Here is a 17,498-nt window from a genome sequence, read left to right on the forward strand (position 1 = left end):
TTATCTATGGGTTCTCTTGATAGCCCACCTTGAGTTGGTGTAGTGTAAGCAGGAATGGATAACTTGATAATATCTTGCGGATATTACTGACATTATCGATGGGTTCTTTGTAATGTATCATTTTGCGTGAGAGGAATGTCAGAAGCTAACAAAATATCCAAGAGATGAAGGCCTACCTGAAAATATAAACAAGCTAAATGTCTCTCATGATGATACAAACTGGAACAGTGGAACTGACATGATTAAGACTCTTATATAAGAGATATATAAAGAAGTTCGCAAGTTGTGAGAATCAACCTATAGGAACTTAGTTCTTTTGGTTTGTTTATGGTTGGCATAGTGGCACTTAGCTTTGTGGAGCCTGCCCACAAAACAAAAGCAGAAACAATGCATTCTACAGTTGCATATTTAACTAATGTGTGCAGATTCTCATATCACCTTTACTCTTATTACCCCACTGAAGATGCTCTATTTTTCTCATCTATCTTTCTTTCCCCTACTTGTCGCACCATTTCTGTTACCAACCAGACCCGTGCACGTCAAGATTTTGAGTTGCTTCTAAGAACTTTGATTTGGCAGACGCAGATGTAGACCAGCTAGAACTTTTAGTCTGTGATTTGGTTTGAGGACAAGCATCAACTATTTCAATCTATTGTTTAGAATTGCCGAAGTTGAGATCGCGTTATTCTTGTACAGAGGTTCTACTTTACATGATGTTACTACACCGCGGCTTGACATCTAGTGAAGTCTTATAGCCAATTAAATTTGCAGATACTTGGTAAGCCTAACCTAAGTGCAAATATCATTTGCAAAGGTCTACTGAAGTGGTGATTGTCGTGAAACCATCCTAAAGACAAAAATATGACGTATTCACATGAGATTAGTTAACGCATAATTTGTGTGAATGCAAAAGGGAATTTAGATAAAATAAGGTACACCAAAAAAGTAAAATCACAAGCTAACAAACAATGACAACGTCAAGATATAACCAACACCAACACCAGTCATGTTTAATGTTCCTGTAAATTTATGACGAGGTTGTAGGTTGAAATCTCTGTTAAGATTACATATAACTTAAATTAAACGAAAAAAACTAAAACTACTACCTAACACAAGATGAAACTACTGTTTCTTTTTACATAGTACATTCAACTGTCTTGTCTGCAAATTGTTGTCCTGCTAACTGAGGAGAGAAATGCTTGATTTCTTCTACCTTGGCATAGTAAAGAAGGTTCTTTTTCAGGTTACTGAACATATTCCTCAACTTTAGTTGTTGTCAAGAAACCCACTTTTCTTCTACTCTGCAAAAATTCAACAAAACCAAAAAGTAAAAAATTATGCATCAATTAGGCAACAAAATCATCCTCGAGTTGAATTGGTGCATACCACTTTCTTTCGATTAGAAATAGTCAAAAGCAAATCCTCCAAAACTAGTAAATTTGATTATTTTTTTTACTAATGATTATTTCAAGTTTTTTTCATTACAAACAATGATAACAATAATTATGAACACAAATGACTAACCCGCCGAAAGATTATTTTTTGGTGGGTAAATCTAGTTGTTGGTTGTGAAATCTATGAGGGAAAACCTGAGGAATTTCTGTCGGTGTGTGTAAAACCGCTAGCTACTCGATTACAAATGTCATGCTAGATGATGCACAAGTTGAAATCGAAGTTTTTGGACCTAACCAGGTTATATGACCTTTGGACTTTTTATAGGTTCTGACGTTCTGTTTTGCATGGAAGATATATCCTTGAACAGTTGAATTGTGTTGAATTGTATGCAAATAGTTGTCTAAAAGAGACAGAAGTAATGCATGCTAGACTGAATTTCGGCAACAAATTATGAGACTATGAATAGGGGCGACGACAAATAACAGAAAGAAAATTCCACTCAAAATCTGCAAATAGTTTTTTTATTATGCTGATGCAATTACTAGTATTTTACGACAACAAAGAATTCTGGTTTTTTGTCTTTGTTTTGAAGATAAGCTCCAAACAAGTAATATATATCCCAATCTGATTTTATGTCCTTGTCAGTTGTTTAGCAAATTGAACTTAATTAGGTTAGCGAACTAATTTTAGATTCTAAAACAAGCTAATTTGTTCAAGAGAGAGTATAATATTAGTTTCACCTCAAAACACATTTTGTTCAGATAAAAGTGCAACTAATTTTGGACTATTATCTTATTCTTATTTATTGTTTCCTAATTAAAATTAGTTACAAACTTGGGTCATTATCAGGGCGGTTTAATGGTCGGTTGTGATATGCTAGTTTAATAATGCTTCAGCAGGAATGAAGAGGAGGAGATGTGTGCACGTACATACCTTAGTTTTTTCTTCAATGCCCCGAAGACAAGGTTTCCATGGTTGCTGGTGCGAGAACAATTCACCACTCTTGCTAATTGGTTGGCCGTCATACCTCAACTCACCGCTATTGCTATATAGTTGGCTGCTGTACGTTAATTCACCACTCTTGCTAATTGGTCGGCCGTCATACCTCAGTTCACCACTCCTGCCATATAGTTGGCTGTCATTCCTCTCTTCATAGTTACTGTTACCGTTGTAATAAGCATCAGCCGCGTTCTTATTAACGTTGTCTGCAATACAAAGCCCCATGATCTTCTCAGCAGCTTCCAACCCATCTTTACTTTCTCGAACTAATTTCTCCACTTGCGATCTAGGCAATCTAACCCGAATCCTCATCGGTCCGGACGACCCTCCGACTTCAGACGACGTATCATCAACATCATGATCAATAACTGACGCTTTCGAGTTTAAGATGGATGATAAATCAGATACAGACCTTTTTGATAACTTTAAACTCTCTAATCTATCTTTCGCCGTCATTTGTAACCCGGAACGTACACGTCTTGGTAGCTTATCTTCTTCTTTAATCTTCGGCATCTCTAATAAGAAATAGATTTTTTTCGGCTTCAGTTGTTGGTATTCTTCTAATGGTTTTGCTCGTAAGCCATAATGTTTCACAGCTCCTGATTCTATTAAGACATGGCCTGGATAGTCTTTAACTACGTCTCGTACCATCACTGGAGTATGAACCTTCAGTGTTTCGCCATTAACTTTCATGACTTTGGCAATCTTTCTTCCACCTCCGATTGTGTTTCCCATTTCAGATGATTTTTTCAGCTCTATCTACAACTTTTCTTTTGGTTGGAACTGAAAATGGATGTGGTTTGGGTTGGCTTTATATTACGAAATGTTATGGATATCTCTCTTTCGCTTTGCTTTCTCTCTTTGCTTTTTCTGTTACTTTATCTCTAACATATATAGTTAAAGCAGGAGGTTTCAATAGTGGAAGAAAGAATGATAGAGAGGGCCTATGGGTTCAAAATATGGACTAACAGAGGTAGTTAATCTTGTCTGGTTATCAATTAATTAATGATTGTTGCTTTAAGGGTCAGGAGTCAAAATAAGATCGCCAATTATAAAATAAGTCAAGTTAAAGTTTCAACTTTAAACCAAGAAAAATTGGGTGTGTTTCAAGTTTTATTTCTTACTGATTCTTTTGAGATATTTGATCCGCACAAATTGACTGGTTTTGTATTCTAAATAAAGCTAAACAGAATGCAGTTACGGCGCAATTCTGCGAACTTAGCCCCCTGCCTACACGCGGGTGCTGTTAAAAAGTAAAAAGTATCTTGCTTGCTTGAGTGGTATGCCGGTAACACCTATAATTAACGTAGACTAATTAGTAATTAGTGATAGTGCGTAAGATGATTAAAGGTTAAAACTTAAAGTACACTTCCTTTATAAAGCAGGTTAACCCTTTCAAGTCAAATTGCATGGTGTTATGCAGAAGAAAAATTTATTAAACTATACATAAATATGCTTTGAGAGTCGGTCGACATGTTGGTCATTTGCTCCTACTTGTCCATAGTGGCTCCTCCTAATATCCCTTTCATCTTAACAACGTGACTTGGAAGACTTCAATAACCACAAAACCTGCATATAAGATAGGATTTAATTATTACATTAAAAAATAACACCGTGCAACTCTTTTAAGGGTTTTACTGTGATCAACAACAAAAATATTAAAAAATTGGTCAATTAATCCAATAACGATAATTTCTGGGTGAAAAAGACATGCAAAATTTGATATTGTTACGAGAATGTAAAAATAGTCAGGATGTAAACAGTTTCATCCTACCCATTTTAAAATACGTTTTCTTATTTTTAATTTGCATCAGGATGCATCCAGTTTCAGTGTTTCACCCTCGCTATTTTTTAAGTTTAAGCCAGGATGAATCCAGATTCATTCTTGCTATTTTTTTGGTGTCCATTTCACCCATACTAATTTTTACTCGTCCATTAGAATCATGTTTTGAAAATACAGAAAATGGGTCATTTGTCCAAATATTTTTAAATCATGGTTCAAATGGACGAGTAAAAAATAGTTTGGGTGAAATGGCCAAAAAAAATAGTAAGGATGAAACTGGATACATCCTGTGTAAATTAAAAATAAGAAAAAATATTTGAAAATGGGCACGATGAAACTGGTTACATCCTGCCTATTTTTACATTTTTGTCCATTTAAACAGTATCAAAATCTAACTGTCCATTTCACCCAGGAATTGTTGATTTTGGTCTTTTAAACCATTTTTGCGTTAAAAATATTTGGACAATTGACCCAATTTCTCCGAAAATATTACCTCTGTTTCTGCAAAAATGACGGGCTTCCGTAGAAATGTGCATGACATATTGCTACGTAATGTTTATGAACCAAGTACGACAAATTGCAGGTCGCGGCAACATCCAGAATGGAGGGATAATATTTGTTAGAGTAAAAGACAATTAGTAGCAGATGCCCGTGATAAGTGGGGTTTGTAATTAGTTGTAACAGATTATCATTATATTAAAGTGGAAAGTAATCCTTAGATTTGGAATTAGTCTCATATTATAAACCAAGTGTGTACTCAAGAAATTCTGGAGAGATTCCTGCTTTGGGAGCATGTGGTGAGTGATTGATTGATGATGATGACTTTGATGGTATCAAAACATGAATTTGTTGGCTACTCAATTTCGTCACGGAAGAATTCAGTCTCTTTTTTTAATACAGTTAAAATCTACTTTTTACTGTTTTTTTTTCCTTTATCTTTTTGAATATTTTGCAGCTTCTTCTGTTTTTGCATTGGATTAGGTCTTAATTGATGTACTACCCATGCAACGACCCGGAAGTGATTGGTGATACTGTTCTTGATAATTATCTTTTCATTAGTGTCATACTAGCATGTGAAGGATAACAACAATTTGCTCTGTCAAAATTAGCTTTCCCATGGACATGTTAAGTGGGTGTTAGAAGCGTTTTCGGAAATACAAAATTGTAGTAATTCAAGAATATTTCCTCATGTAACCAAATCTGACTTAACTGAATACAATAATCTTTTGTGTACACCAGCATGTTTAATTAGCCTAAAATAAAAAATAAAATACACTAGCATGTTTTTCAAATGGTGCATATCCAGCGTGATCAATGATCAATCCATGGTGAGAGTAATATGAGATGGTATTTTATTCTAGAATAATAAATGAAAGAATAATTCTAGAATGAATGCGGAAAATCTCGTGGAAAAACGATGTGCTTGATTTACGGATATTAGAATTAGATGATCTTATAGAGGATGTAATTCGTATCTCCATGATTTAGATCAAGTCATATTTCTCCGAAATAATTTTAGAAATTTCATGTAAAAGGATTATACGTGATTTAAATGGCATGCTAAGAAGGCCAAAAATTAGCCGTACATGATTTAACAACGATTTTGAATGTGATATACATGGATGGACTTCACTGAGCATTGGATGGTCAAAGCCAAAATCACGAAAAATTGACTGTTATATACCAACAACAACATTGGATATACTACATTTTAGTATTATGCATGCATGGTTTCCATGTGCCTAAATTCGGAATGTAGTAACCAAGACCAAAATATTCTCAAACTGACCAGAAAAAATGTTATGCACTCTAGTTTCTAAACGTTTATCTCTTCAGAGACTAACCCCAGCCGGTCGTACGTTTACTTTTAATCCACTGAATCTCAAAATATCTATGTATTCATTTTCTTTGAGTTTTTGGATACAAATATCTGCTGTTCTTGTAAAGTTGTACGAGTAGTAATCTTCTCTTTTAACTTTCGGTAGTTTTTTCCCCACTTGAGGTCGGTCACCGTTTCTACTTTCCGCTCTAAATGTTCTTTTTGCTCAAGTGGCCGGCAGGAAAGGGTACCATTGTATCTCATGCGTTACTTCTTCTGGTAAACATTTTCTACTTTTATTTGTCATTCCCAAGATTTTAGAACGGACTAACTATGGGTTAAAAAAACAGTTTTATTAGGTATACAATCACATGCACAATCGCGTTAGATATGCGTTCTTCTTCGCACTTACGAAAGTTCCAATATGATATTTCTATGTTCATTGGTGTTTGTTGAAAGTTCAACTGTACCAGCATGCACTGACGATATATTTTGTACTATGGTCTATAGTTATTAGGAAAGAGTTGAGTAGCTTCCTACTAGCCTTATACCCAACGAGATTGACTAGTTCCATGACCGGAATACATGTCTTAACATTTTTGTAGCTAATTAGATAGATTGTGTAATACTCAGCATCTAGGTATCAATTTCATTTTGAAATATATATACTGGCGTTTTCTCTGTTTTCTTTAAATTGGGATGAAAGTCTCGAAACCACCGACGCAGCACAAAACGAGGAGAAGTGATACAGCCATTGACGGGATTTTCTTGATTTTTCTCCCCACTGAAACAGATTTCTGGTGAGGCCCACCAGGAAAAAACAAGGGATTATTAAAGGGTGGAGCCCACACCTTTTCTGTTTGAGTGGGAGAAAAATCGGAAAAATTCATCAATTTGTTTATCATTTCCGATCGTGTGTTTGTCGGTTTGTGTTGTGTTCGGGCATTCTACATTTTACGTGCTTTTACAGAGAGACCTAAGCATGAGTTTAATGATGGCAAAAAGACATCAACATATAATTTTGGCGCTGGATTTATTATACATGTAATCTGGTTTTTATTTGTCAGATAGAAGGAAAACCTTTTATATGGTAGGTTCAAGATCATTCTATAAATATTGGAGGACTCAGAGAATTTGGGATCATTTTATTGAAGGATGCCATTTTGGTGGATTTATAATTTTAATGTGACCATAAATATAAAGTCTTGGAAGTTTAATTGGGGGTGACGACATACTTAGTCGAATATGGAATAATATTCTGGTTGTGATATGATGGTGTACATGGGGATAGCGAAATGCAAGAGTTTTTGAAAATAAAAATAATAACTTAGTAAGCCTCGTTAGAATTGTTAAACTATAAACATTCTTTTGGTCCAAAGCAAACACAAGGATGTTAGGTCTTTGTGAATATGGTAATAGCGTTATGAGATTTTTTATTTCGGTCTTTGTGAGCTTGTTTTGGTTGTCTTGAATTGTCGATTTCCCTTCCGCTTCTCTTTTCTTCTTTGTTCCCGTTTATATTCATTGGATTGAGGTACCCCTCTTAAGTATCTCTCGTTCAATGAATTTCTCTTTGACCGATCAAAGAGAAGAAGATAATTGGTCGATAATAATTTGGTTCAACTTTTTTTAATTTTTTTTTTCAATTTTTCACAATTCAATCAAATTGGAAGCCTATTGAAAGTCAATTTCCAGAATTGATACAGTAATCAGATGGATACAGTCCCTTTTCATGTATGATCCATTAAATCCATCAAAAATTATCGAGTTGATCTTCAATTGATCCAAATTAGAAAACCCAAAGAACTGACATTGATAAGCAATGCTTATGTCTGTTGCTAACCGATAAACTATAAAAACAAATAGCAATACTTATATGCGACGCGAAATTCATATTTAAAAGAAAAGCAAAGTCACATAGTTGAATCTTGGAATCGGCTCCAATTTTGGCCGCTACTGTGGTCACGGTTATCTAGTATTCTTAATTTTCTCTTATGTTCTGCACTTTTGCGGAAAAAGTTAAAGAAGTGGGATACTGATGTAAGAATCAATCACTTGCAACGCCCTCCAGTAAGGAATTTGCCTTGTGAACCAAAAAATCCTCTGACCAAATGTCAATTATGGGGTCCAAAAATTTCTTTATGCCCCGAAATTTCTCTAGGTGACTCAAATCTTGTGTCATTGTAGTTCGAAATCTGTCTCATAACCATAGATTTCACATTTGATTCAAATTAAGTGAGCCTCATGCCGAAAATCTACATCATAATTCAAAATTTACATCTTGGACCAATGTTTACAACACTTGGCTTTCGATATTTTTTTTTTTTACGTATTTGCATGAAAATCGTGGATTCATAAGAAAAAACCAAATTCAGGGTAACTGCAGTTTAATTCTGCCACCTATTCAATTGTGATGTAGAAATGCGAGTTAATTTTAAAGAATGGTCGGTCTGACAACCATGGAAGCAAGGATGGCTGCGTTGACTGCAGTAAAATGGGTAATATGACCCCTTTTTAAATTCGGAAAATAAGTCATTTGTCCAAATATTTTTAAATCACGGTTCAAATGGATGAGTAAAAAATAGTTTGGGTGAAATGGCCAAAAAAAATAGTAGCTTAAATTTAAAAAATAGTAAGGATGAAACTGGATACATCCTGTGTAAATTAAAAATAAGAAAAAAAATATTTGAAAATGGACACGATGAAACTGGTTACATCCTGCCTATTTTTACATTTTTGTCCATTTAAACAGTATCAAAATCTAACTGTCCATTTCACCTAGGAATTATTGATTTTGATTTTTAACCAATTTTGTGTTTTAAATTCATGGTTCCATCAGCACTAGGCAAACAAACTAGTTTTACAACAACACCAAAGGTCATAACTTTACATATTCTGGATCAGATTCTTTCATACCTTACCTCAGTCTGCGCCGGGGATGCTAATTGACAGTTTTTAGTTTTACATATTTTGTCTCAGATTGGGTCCTAACTCTACTACCACAAGATGTTATCCATTGGTGGTTATTGGGATGCCCCAGCATTTTGTTCGTGGAGGAAAAGATACGTATAAAGAAAAGGTCCACTGAGGGTGGGAAGCATTTGCCAAATTTTCACATATGAATGATAGATTTGATAATTTCCTAACAAGGTTGCTGAATTTTTTGTATTTTTTTCCCAGAACATTGTGTCGACAATGGAATTTTTTTTTTTCTGACCTCAAGTATGAGAATGCTATGCGTAGTGGTTTGGTTAGTAAATAGTGTTTTACTTGATTGTTTCCGACAAATTAATTTTAGGCTTCTGTCAGGCCTTTTGTTTGGTTACATGCGTATAATTCCAACATTGCTGACACTTTATCCTCCTCATTTCACTTGGCCTAATTGGAGTTTCAGTCAAAGGAGCAGAGTGCATAAACCTAATTTCCATCATGGTCAAAGCATTAATTTTGACCAAATGTTTCCGTATTATGAGTTTAAAGTCTGCACGGGTTTGGAACTTAATCACAAATTTGATCACGGGTTACTGCAGTTTATGTTGCTTCCTAGTTTATGTATAGAAATGTCTCAGCAGTCGTTTCCACTAAAATTTGTTTCAAGTTTCAGAATGATGAGTGATGACTTTGATTACTCATATTCGCCGTGCATCTATAACTTAATGGCAAAACACATTGAAGGACGAAGCACGGAATTTATGGCTGAAATATTAGATTCTGTTCGGAATATATATTATAAGATAGTGATATCAGATTCTGTTTTAAGAAATACGCAACAAAATTATTCGGCAGAAAAGGAGATATATTGCCGTTAACTAAAACATTTGCTGATGTCATATATGGCCAGATGGCCATCCTTGGTGCTGCTAGAGCAAAAAGTTTTCCGTTTAATCGGAAAGTATCTAATTTTCTGTAATGATTCCCCCACTTAAGGTCGGTCACTGTTTCTACTTTCCGCTATAACTGTCTTCTTTGTCGCATTTCATTTTTCTTAAAGTGGCCGGCAGAAAAACCATTGTATTTCCATCGTACTTTACTTCTTCTGGTAACATTTTCTACTTCCATTGGCCACGCCCAAGATTTTAGAACAGACTAATTATGCAAGGTTGCTAATGGGAGGTGCCAATTTGCTTGGGGTGTACCAATTCAAAGATAATGACTATATTGCCAAGTAATTCGATACCCCTATTAGCAATCTTGTAATTATGGGTTCATAACAGTCTTTATTAGGTATATAATCACTTTTCTATGTTCATTGGTGTTTGTTGAAACTTGAATCGTACCACTGACGGGATATTTGTACTTCCATCTTTTTTCCCTCAAGGACGAGATATCTTACTAGTTTATTAGGAACAGAGTTGAGTAGTTTCCTACTTTCATGTATATCCAACGAGATTGACTAGTTCCATGACCGCAAAACATGACTTAACGTTTGTAGCTGATTAGAGTAGCTGATTAGATTATGTAATATTCGTCATCATCCCATCTAGATTCTACATATCTATATACGTAGTCCTTTTCTTTTTCTTTCTTTGAATAGAGATAAGGGATGGAAGTCTTGCAACCACGGACGCGCCAAATAATGAATGTGTCTGTGACTCTGTGTTGTGCCTGCATTTCACGTTTGTAGATTATTGGGAGACCTTAACAATCGGCTTTAGAGCAAGTCTTACGGTGGAATCCATCCATCTTCCACGTCACCTCAGCACTTAGAACTGTGGATGAAAGCATAAGTGTAATGGTGGAATAATAGAAACGCTATTTTTAATGGAGCTAAAAAAACGCAATTAAGAATGGAGCTAAAAAAACGCTATTAAGAATGAAGCTTTTTTCTCAGCCGTTAGATTTCAACAACGCTATTCTTATTGGCGTTCAGATGGATTCCACGAACCCTTCCACGAAATCGTGGACCCTTGTTTGGATTTTCTGTGGAAGACCCTAATTTATAAGCCACTAGACTTGACATTCCATGGTTTTTCCACACTTGGAATAGTTTGGATTCCGTCATAAGAATTGCTATTAATGGTGATAAAATGGCACCATATTACAATTTCAATACATAGAAAATTTCAAGTTTTTTATAAAAGCTTTCTCGTTATGGTTTCTGGCCTCATACAAATTAAAGCATTGCGTGTTACATGCAATTTTGTCAAACATCAAAAAAAAAAATTTAATGGGAAAGATAATAGATTAATTTATTTTCGATCACAAGAGAGAATTAAATAAAAGATAAGAAGAATTTACAACGGTTCTGTCTGAGGCATAAGAGAACTGAAAAAACTAAAACAAATCAATAGAATACGGACTCCCAGTTACACAATGTATGTGAGAAGTCTAGGTGAACCCTCTTGCCAACTGCTGATGCCTAAGTGAAAACTAGAGATTTTACATTGTCGCACAATTCTATATCAATCTTGAAAGTGTATTGCTCTTCAAATGTGCGTCAATTTCTTTCCCTCCAGATTATCCAAATGATTACGGCAGATATAAGATTCTAAACTACTTTCCCTGATCGTGTCAGATGATTGTTTGACCAAATCCGCCATTATTGTTTCTAGAAATACCCAACACCAATTCATTATAGGCAAATCTTCCTGGCAATCTTACAATACAATAAAAGATGATTTTGAGATTCCGGACTATAGCCACAAAGCACACAAGAACTACAAACATCCATACTTTACGTTGCAGCATGTCAAGTGTATTGAATTTGTTGGAACCAGTAATAATGAAACAAGAAACGCTAGATGAATCTAACACTACTAAAAATAATCAATTGAATTAAGAACCTCAATTTGACACACGAGGGCAGAGCCACCTGCTCAGCAAATTGTCCTTAACACAATAGTCCGCAGGTACACAATAGTCCGCAGGTACTCCTCAAGAATGAGAGATGTGATACTCCATCAGCGGAGATGTGTCAAGGATAGAACTACCCGATAAGCACAATACAATCTACCCAACTTCGAACTCAGCATCAAGGATTAGGAAGGAAAAAAATAAGTAATATTGCGCAAAAAAAAGCGAGAAGATGGTGAAAATAAGACGGGACAGAAGCCGCTTATCGAAACTGCTTACAACTGAGAAAACGTTTTGTATTTATAGGAGAAAAGGAACCTATGGGGTTTCGGTTTTCTTGAGAAATAGGTTTTTCTTTTCTTGGGAAACAATTAAAGATAAACTCGAAAAAGGAATCCTCCCATATATAAAACGCTTAAAGAAATTATTTTTGGAATTAATTTTCCTAAAGAAAACTTGCAAAAAAAAAATCGAGTAGACACGACACTTGGTGCATGGTATATGTTAGAGAAATGCTCAGTTGAACCACGAGTTTTGCTATCTCAAGCTTGTAGTCAATGTCAGATGATCAAAACTATATCTTGATCTTTATTCTACTAAGTCAAATCTCAGACTAGGTTAGAATTTGATAGTTGAGTATCAGATATCACCCTCGAAGACTGAAGATCGACGAAGACCTTTGGAGAACTTATACATCAGGTGTGTAAAGACCAAACCATTCTATCTTACTCACTATCTTAGCATTTTATCTTTTTGTGACGATGGCGTATGACTTCTAGTAGATGAACAAATAAGAAGTTTCGAGTAAACCTTGTCTTGTTAAAAATCTCTAAATATGATTCTCAGTAAAGATGTTCGATGATCCTTAAAAATATTACTTCGAAACAATTTATTGTGTGCATTAATTTGTGTTTATCACATGGGAAGGTTTCAAACATCATAAGAGAAAAATATTGAACTATCTAATATTTCTGCTCAGGGTAGGTTCTCAACCATAGATATTTGAGTTTCAGAAATATATGAGGGTTAGAAAACTAGTTCGCAAAACACAAGTTCATATAGGGACAGTTCATGAACCCGGTTCACGAACTTTGTGAACTGAATTTTGAAAGATGGTATTATAGGCTAGCATTTGACGAACCCGGTTCACGAACCATGGCCAACTGAGTTTGGTAGTCTTGTAGGGTTGGCGAACCCGGTTCATGAACCATTGCACCCTGACTCATTAACAAGATTTTAACAGATGCTCAAAGACTTATTTTTTAAAAATGTTTAGCATTGATTGAACTCTCTAAAACACTTCTAAGATTTCATTGATCACTTAAACACTTATGTGTGTACATCGTGATTAAATTCTTAGGTGTTTAAATGTACATCAAATTTCTTTAGTTCTTTGGCATACTTGCTAAACCAAACAATCGCTATACACGGTTCCAAAAGCGGTTCCTAGTGTACATTCTTCTATTGTATTTTCAAGACTTAAAAGTGTTTGCTTGGTTCTCAAGTTATCTTAGCTTGAATTCTCAGCAATCCCTAGTCCTTTAAATCTATAAATAAAGATGCTCTTTCAACTGGGAAGTTCAATCCCAGATATTTTGTCTCCTAGTTGATTCCAGAGTCGTCCTCTATAGACCTAGATTTCCTCTGAGAAACATAATTAGGTCTACGACTAAAAGACTTCACTTTAGGGATTCGTGAAGCCGGGTCCGATTATCTCTACCTTGATAGTTTGTGTATCCATATCTTGATTTTCTTTTATCAAGGTTTTTACAATCTCTTTAAGGAAAGATATATAGTAATCGCAAAGTTCTCTTCGTATCATACTTTTTGATTTCTCAAGATAAATATATGAAAACTGATTTTCATTGATTTTTTGAAGATTTTTTCTGAGAGGTGGTTAAGAATCTAGGCTTCTCTCAGGGAGTCGTAAGTTTCGGATTTGTGAGGTTTTCTAGCTTTGTCTATTGCAAACAGATTTCCTCACCTTGACTTTGATGTAAACGGAAATGAAATAGGCGTATCTGTTATAGGATGATTGGTATCAAAATTATTCACTTTGGATGAAGCAACTATTAGGCTGTAAAAAAGACGTCATCCAAGGGAATCAATTGCGTAGATCCTTGCGAGGTTCAAAATCCATAAGGAGTACGACTGTAACTGAATCACTTGGAGGGTGGATATGGTCTCAACTACATTCTAGTTTGAAGTCTGATAGTAGGCTAGTGTCTGTAGTGGCTTAATACAGTTTTGTGTTCAAATCTATACGAGGTCTTGGGGTTTTTATGCTATTGTGGTTTCCTCGTTAACAAAACTTCTGGTGTCTTGCGTTTTTCAATTTTCGCATTATATTGTTTATATTTATATTTGGATTTACACAAGTTGTACGTATTCAATCTTGGTAGATACGTCCATCTAATTGTGATTGATTATGAAACTCTTTTCTTGTAGAGTTCGTATTTTGAAAGATATATATAACAAGTTTAATTACTTGGCAGAATTCCGATATGATTATTTGGATACAAATAGATTGATCTTGGATATTGATTTTTGAGATCGTCAAAGTACTCTTCTTAACAATCAGATTCACAGACTCTTGTATATATATACTGATTGAGAAGAGGTTAAAGATATAAACTTTATATACATAATGTCAAGGATCATTCAGTTGGTCTAGTTATAATTTTATTAGGTTTTGTCCATACAGGTTTTTGGACGAAAAAGTTGGTGGTGTACTTGGTACCTATGTGTTTTCAATTGGTATTAGAGCAGCCAAACACTGTTATATCTAATTAGTTTTTGTTTGAAGCTATCTGTATTATGGACACGAGTGGAATCTCTATTAACGTACCACTAGCCTTCAATGGCACAAATTACTTATGGTGGAAAACTGTCATGTGTTCCTTCTTACAAGATCGTGACTATCAAACATGGGTTCTTGTTGTAAGGGGATACAATACTTCAACGGTCGGAGAATGAGCTAATGCGGTTCCTAAAGGCATATAAGAATTTAGCGAGATTAAATAATTGTTGCTAAATACAACTCCGATGGATTGGATGCTATTATCCACGCCATAAGCCAAGATCTTCAACATCATATGTGTACGTGCACTAGATCAAAAGATACTTAGGGTATCTTAGAAATCGTATTTTAAGGGAATTCCACAAAAAATGAAGCACGACTTCAAAACCTAACTTTTGAATGAGAAAACCTTTGTATGGATGATGAGGATTCATTTGAGAAATTTAATCACTAATAATGAACTCTTATCATTCATTAGGAAAGACATGCCATTAGTGAACGCTTATCATTCCTGAACAAGATATTATGATGAAAATTCTGAGATCTTTACCAGCTCGTTATGAGTCTAAGAAACATGTCATCATTGAAGGAAACAATCTTTCTCCACTTTCCAGAACCACCCTTGTTGGAAAATTAAAGATCTTTGATCATGAGCAACTCACAACTAAAGAGAAGGCTTCTGCTCTAGAAGCTATGACCAAAACAAGATCACCTCCTCTAAAGGTCAGTTTTTCATGGGCCGGTGAGTGTTGTGATGATCATGGTGAATTAGATGTCACTATTTTTATGACCACATAACACATCATAAATCTTCTCAAGAGACGTAGAAAAAGACGTTCTGGAACTCGGCTCCTTGGTTCAAACTCAAGATGAATCTTTTTATCGTGATAAAAATCCACTTCAATGCTCTAAATGTCGTGGTTTTGGACATATGCAAAAGGAATGCGCAAGTAAGGAATACTATCAAGGAAATAATGCTCTCATGGTTTCTCTTGATGATCTCCTGCCTGAAGATTACACGGTGAATTCTGCTCTTACTGCAGAAATACCCGTGGTTCCTCACTCTGACTTAAATGATGAATCAGATAAGGGAATTCTGGAATTCTTGAATAAAAGTAAAGAAATTCATGGTGAAAACCTTCATCTGAAGAGAAACTTTAAAAAGGTTGAAACATCTCATCTTATTAAAAATCAAGAGCTTGACAAGCTCAATGAGAATTTCACAAAAACCTGTCTCTAAAGGATAAAAAGATCGATATTCTTAAGTAACTTACCAAGGCTCTTTGGAAGTTCTGATAAGATCTCAACTACGCTGTTTGGTCATAAATATTTTGGTAACACTAGTGGAATTGGGTTCAAGAGTAATACCTCTTTCACCAAGGATAATTCCTTCATTCTTGCAGGATCTAAGGAGAATGAGGATGTTCTTAGTGACAAATGGGAGACAACTTCTTTTGGAAATTCTCTCACCTTTAATTGCATTTTTTGTGGTAGTTGTGGTAATTCTAAAGGGAAGTGTTAAAGATCAAAGAAAAATGATAAGATTCTTTTCAAGCTTACGAATGATATGGAAATGATGAATCTTGATATTCTGAAGAACTTTACAAACTCTTCAGAATCTCTTTGAGGAAAAAAAAACCCAGAAACAACAAGAAAAACATACAAAACCTTGTTGTTTCCACCTACAACACGAGTGGTGAATATCTCACTCACCCCATCATTAGTTAATTATAGTGATGTGTACAACCTTACATTATTAACTTGAGAATATGAGGTTTGCACAAAAACGTCATGAAAAACTATGTTTTTTATGATGTCAAGGATGCTCAAATCTGTGGTTACCTTTTTAAAGGACCATCAGTATTTTCTTTTACTTTGGTATTCAGGGTGTTCTAACGGGTTCTACAACCCGTGGTATACTGGATCACGAATCTTCTTTGGAATGTCTCGTTTTAAACACCAGTTTCCTTGTTTTCTTGAATTTCTTGACTTCATGGTTCTTCTATATATGTCATTCTTACTCCTAATAGAAGGTTAGAGAATAATGGCTCATGTAACTAGAGGTGTAAAAAACAAGGATGCAGTAGAAGCTGTTAATGTTTCTCTATGTGAAGGAATCATGTCGTCAAGAATCAAGTAGGAAAAAATCTTCAGAAGATGCAAACTCTTCCTCAGCTACATATTTATTCTCAACCTGCTATCGTGATAATAATTTTAGATCCAATGTGGAGGATTTCGTAGCTAGGAAAAACAATCTATTGTTCAAGATCAATCATTCCTTAAAAAATGTAACTCGGTATGAATAAAAGCTTAATCTGTGGAAAAATACGTTGTCTGGTCTTGAAACAGAGCTCAGTGAGCTAACTGATATCTCTAAAGGTTTAAGAAATTTGAATGAACCAATCATCAATGAATTCTTCAACAATGAGAAGACCTTAAATTTAGCAATTCCAATGTGGAGTAGTTCTTATGTGTTACGTTAGCAATTCCAAATACCATCATCTTGCATGTTTAAAGTTTATTTAGTTAAATTTTATTTTGGATGACGACTTGCAATACCTAATCTTCATGGATTATAAATATTGCTTATATTGTGAGATTCGTTTTTTGCTATCATATTCTAGTGATTAGATCATATATCTCATATTTTCTCATAGGTTAAGCTCTTAACTCTTGCAAAAGAGGAGTAAACTATTTTGAGAATGGCAATATTGGTCTCTCCATGATTACACGTTTGTGAATATACTGCTATAGGATTCCGTAAGATGTTCTCTAGGAATCTACTTACTTCCTTGATTGCATAACCTCCAGGGAATAAGTGGTGAACTTTAATCTCTACGTTTGTACATGGCTAGAGAAGTTATAATCCTTATGTTGAATCATATCGCACTAATTATTCTCTTGTTCGT

General features: G+C 34.9%; 1 protein-coding gene across 1 annotated transcript; it reads right to left on the minus strand.

Annotated features, from left to right (window-relative positions):
• Window positions 1-895: 895 nt before the first annotated feature.
• LOC113282150 (uncharacterized protein At1g66480-like) lies at window positions 896-3,319 on the minus strand. The gene is made up of 2 exons (XM_026531096.1): window positions 2,329-3,319; window positions 896-1,301 (listed from the first exon to the last, which is right to left on the minus strand). Exons 1-2 carry the CDS (start codon window positions 3,127-3,129, stop codon window positions 1,245-1,247), a joined length of 858 nt encoding a protein of 285 aa, XP_026386881.1. The 5' UTR covers window positions 3,130-3,319; the 3' UTR covers window positions 896-1,244.
• Between the last annotated feature and the right edge of the window lie 14,179 nt (window positions 3,320-17,498).

The sequence above is a fragment of the Papaver somniferum genome, chromosome 5 (genome assembly GCF_003573695.1).
Source record: "Papaver somniferum cultivar HN1 chromosome 5, ASM357369v1, whole genome shotgun sequence".
NCBI lineage: Eukaryota > Viridiplantae > Streptophyta > Magnoliopsida > Ranunculales > Papaveraceae > Papaver > Papaver somniferum.